Genomic DNA, 4,276 nt, shown 5'->3' on the forward strand with positions numbered 1-4,276 from the left:
TTGGAATAAAAGATAGATTAATGTTTTTGGCTTCATTTGATTACCAGAAAAATGAAAATACACAGCACAGAATTAAAAAAAAAAAAAGTAAATAAAATACAGATTTCATAGGGCCCTATTATTGTATACAAATTAATAAATTAAGTTGTTTTTATGAATTCAATTAATTAGATATGTTTTTGATTAAACCATTAAAATGGAATACAGAAAAATTAAAATAAAATTTAAAAAAAAGAAAGCGCAGAATCTGGGCCCTAAGAATGTAATTTTTGTTAAACATTTAATAGGCCTAAATTGCTGTTAAATTAAACAAGTTTCATGATTTTAATTAATTAGACATGTTTTTGTTCAAATTTAATATAATCATCCAGTAAAAAAAAAAAAAATGAATCCAGAAAAATTAAAACGGAAAAAAAGATTTTGGAAAAAATAAAACTTAGGCTAATTTGGGAAAAATAAAACGGATTTCATAGGGCCCTACAAATATCATGTATCTGAAGCTATAATTTTAATACTAAGCAACAGTGCATATTATATAGGACCTATTTTAATTTTTTTAAATGGTGCTCACTCGTTTTTGTGAAAGACCCAATAAGGACCATGCACAGTCACTTTCCACACGGGCACACTTCATGTTTGGTTGAAATAATCCTTAAGCATGTAAATTTATAATTTCCTTCAGTTTAATTTAAATGTGCAATTAAAATAAATAAAAATAAATGTATATTTTAAAGTTTAGAATTAGACAGCCTTGCGTTGTGTAGACAATTGCATAGTGAAAATTACCCCAACGCACCACCTAGTGTCCAACCTACTCTAATACTATTATAACCTGTTTAAATGTGAACAAGGGATTTACAACATTAAAGAAATCCTTTATTTATAACATGTACATGAAAAATCTAAAAGATTAGACACAACTATGGGACACGGTCGTGCAGCAGCGAGCAACAGTGAAAGAAACCTCAAGGTTGTAAATGTGTGAAATTGTATAGGGCCCCATTCCTGTATTTTGCCTGGGGCCCCCAAATCACTAAATCCGCCCCTGGACATGTGTCAGGTTTTAGTGACACATGCCACTGTCCACTGACATGCCACTGAAAACCGGAAGTGCCACCGGAAGTGTCACTGAGCATAGTGGCATGTGCCAATGGCATCTGTGCGTCAGATGTCATGTCACTTAATGTTAAAACTGCTGCTGCCTCCTTCCCACGCGATGAACCACATCAAAAGGGTCTGGCTGCAGACTTGCACTTGCACTCTCTCAGACTTGCACTCTCAGACACTTGCGCTTCCGCAAGTGATGTCACTTGCAGTCTTTTTTATTTTGTTTTATTTATTGATTACTTTTTATTTGAATCTCTCAACATTTTACAACAGTAGCCAGGTGTTAGCCACGTTAGCCACGTTAGCCAGTAGCCACGTTAAAACATTTTCTTCCCATAGAAAATCATTATAAATAAAACACGTAAAATGGACAAAGACAATGATATAAAAGATCTGTAGACAGTTTATTCTATATGGATAAACGAAACTTTGCACGTTGCGTTTATTCTGGGCTCACCTGCTTGCCTGTACATATTAGTTATGTATATTTTAATAATGATTTAATACATTAAGCCATATTATATAAGCCAAGACTTTGCGCATTGCGTTCATATTCTGCTGTTCTGTGGCCACAGATTTGCGGGTCTTGTCTTTTTCTCCTACAGATGACTTGCAGGACCCTGTAAGTTACGGTACTAAATTAGTTTTAATCGTTTAATCACCACCACAGCGTTTTGCCTCCATTGGCAACATGCACGATTTGTGTCGATTGCAAGTGATGTCGCAGGTAGCGGAGAGTGCAAGTGGCGATTGCAAGTGACTTCATAATTTAGTTTATTTTTTCTTGTCAAAGTAACATAGCACTATTTTATATCAGAGGGGGTTTTTTTCTACTCATTTTGTTGCACATTTGACTATTATTAATGTGCCAGTTAAGGGTTTTGTTACTTGAAAGATTCATGGTTCAAGGTACTTTAAAATATACGCTGTGTATGTGTATGCTCCTGAAATAAAAGTTATATTATATATATATATATGAAACAGCTATTGTCTCTATCAAACGTAATAGTTTGTTGCTGCCGTGTGTTTTGAGTTTGAGCTCCGTCAAGTTAATTCTAATTTTAAGTCTAGTTAAGTCTAATTTTTTATCTTAAAATCAATTTTATACACCATTATTCTCGTTTCTATAACGTGTGAATATATCCCCTATCGTATTCTACAACAAAAACAATCAGAGCACCTTGTTATCACTAGTTCTATTATTGACTTCCCGAGTCCGCTATTAGCATATAGCCCGCTAGCATCGCCAGCGTTATATAAATAAAGGTGACTTGACTTGACTTGACTATATATATATAGATAGTTATATATATAAATAAGCAAACAAAATCACAATAAATTGTAATATCGAATTGCAATAGTTATATAATCGCAATACTCAATTATCGCAATATATATTGAATCGACACACAAGTATCGGGATAGTATTGAATCGGCAGATTAGCGTATCATCCCAACCCTACTATTTTGTAAAGGGGGGTCAAAATGACAATTTTCACCTGAGATTTGGAGCCAGTTTACAGGTGTAAAAATGACTTTAGAAAGCTGGCAGCATCATTATTTTATTTTTACAGAGATTGGTAGGTCTGTTAGTAAAATCTGTTGGCTTAAACCATTTTTGTTTCATTATATGCTAATGGTGACAGTTCAAAAACAGTAAAAAGCACTTAGTGTGTTTTTTGCCTCAAGTTTGCATGCCTGTAACTCAAAAGGTATTAAAGATATCTTAATATCCTTTTAGATTCTGGTTCTTATCAAACTTTCCTTTTGGTATCTTCATTTTAAAGGCCCTTGATGGTTTAATCCCAGAGATATGGAGATCTTAATGCTGCTCCATGAGTAAACAACAATTTTACACATTTTCAATTGTCAAAAATCAAATGTGAGTCATTTTGCATACAGCCGATACATTTTTCTATTAAAGAGGAATATCTGAAGAACAAATCATGTTGAATCTAGAAATGTATCTCATGATTTTCTATCAACACATTTGCGTAGAACATACCTGAGTATATGAAACTTTCCAAAAAAGGAAAGCAACAAACTTTCCAAAGTGTGCATGCCTGTAACTCTAAAAGTATTCAACGTAATGTAATATCCTTCTAGATTCTAATTCTTAATAAACTTTCCTTTTGAAATCTTAATTTTCAAGACCCCATATAGTTCATTCCTATAGATATGGGTATTTCAAAGATAGGGAGACCTTAATGTGGCTCCATGAGTAAATTGCTAAATTGTTCACATTTTCAGTGGTCAAAAACCAAATGTGGGTCACTTTGCATACAGCTGATACTTTTTTCTTTTAAATTTTACATTTTTTAAATGTAATTTTTTTCTATTTTGATTATCTTCCTAATGAAAAAAAAAATATTTAAAAAATAAAAAATTTGAGCCAGGGAAGTTTCTCAAAATTTGGTTGATTAGTCACGGAATGACCCTGTTGTCTTTAGTTGAGTTAATGTAGCATTACTGATATGATAAGACTCTTTTCACGTTTCCCATTTACATGATACTCTGAGATACATCTCAGTAACCATCTATGTTTTAAATACGTGCTTTAATATGATAATGGTGAAGTTTGTGATCAGAACTGCCAATAAGTTTGATTAAGACCATCACACACTTACACAAAACGCACCACACCTATGATTTATGATTCTTTTTTTTTTTAATTCTGTTTGCAACAGAGGTCAAAATAAAAAAGTGTGATAAAATCCTGTCACTTAGAAAATAGACTAGAATAGACTAAATAGTTGTAAAGTAGTATACAATACAGAATATTCCAATAAATGCTCAGTGATATCTGAACCATGCCTTTGGCGGTCCTCACCGTCACAATAACCAGTAATAATCATTCAGTTGTATAATAAACTTTTTTTTTTTACCTGTTTTGAAGGTCAGAGGAAAAAGAAGTAATACGAGTATGTGATTTACTGTCATTCTCCTAAATTAAAAAGATTAAAAACTTAAAAAGAAACAGAACTCAAAATGACTGCCGCCGCATTGACTTCCTAGTAGAAACGGAAGTTCAGTGTCACACTGATGAGAAAAAAAAACAAATTCCTGCTGAACCTCAGAGGTTCTGGGTTTTAATCAGGAATAAAACAAAAGAGCAATAAACCTAAAAAGACAAAATGATGGAGGAAACTCAAGTTAAGTGTAGAAACAT

General features: G+C 32.8%; 1 protein-coding gene across 1 annotated transcript in view; it reads right to left on the reverse strand.

Moving 5' to 3' along the window:
• The window catches only part of LOC107681449 (SLAM family member 7-like), a 17,525-nt gene extending 13,249 nt beyond the window's left edge, over nucleotides 1-4,276 (reverse strand). Inside the window, exon 1 of the mRNA XM_016477753.1 lies at nucleotides 3,993-4,276. Coding sequence (XP_016333239.1) covers nucleotides 3,993-4,047 — 55 coding nt within the window. The 5' untranslated portion in view covers nucleotides 4,048-4,276. The remainder of the gene's footprint in view (nucleotides 1-3,992) is intronic.

This window comes from Sinocyclocheilus anshuiensis, unplaced genomic scaffold (assembly GCF_001515605.1).
Source record: "Sinocyclocheilus anshuiensis isolate Anshui unplaced genomic scaffold, SAMN03320099.WGS_v1.1 scaffold2551, whole genome shotgun sequence".
Classification (NCBI taxonomy): Eukaryota; Metazoa; Chordata; class Actinopteri; order Cypriniformes; family Cyprinidae; genus Sinocyclocheilus; species Sinocyclocheilus anshuiensis.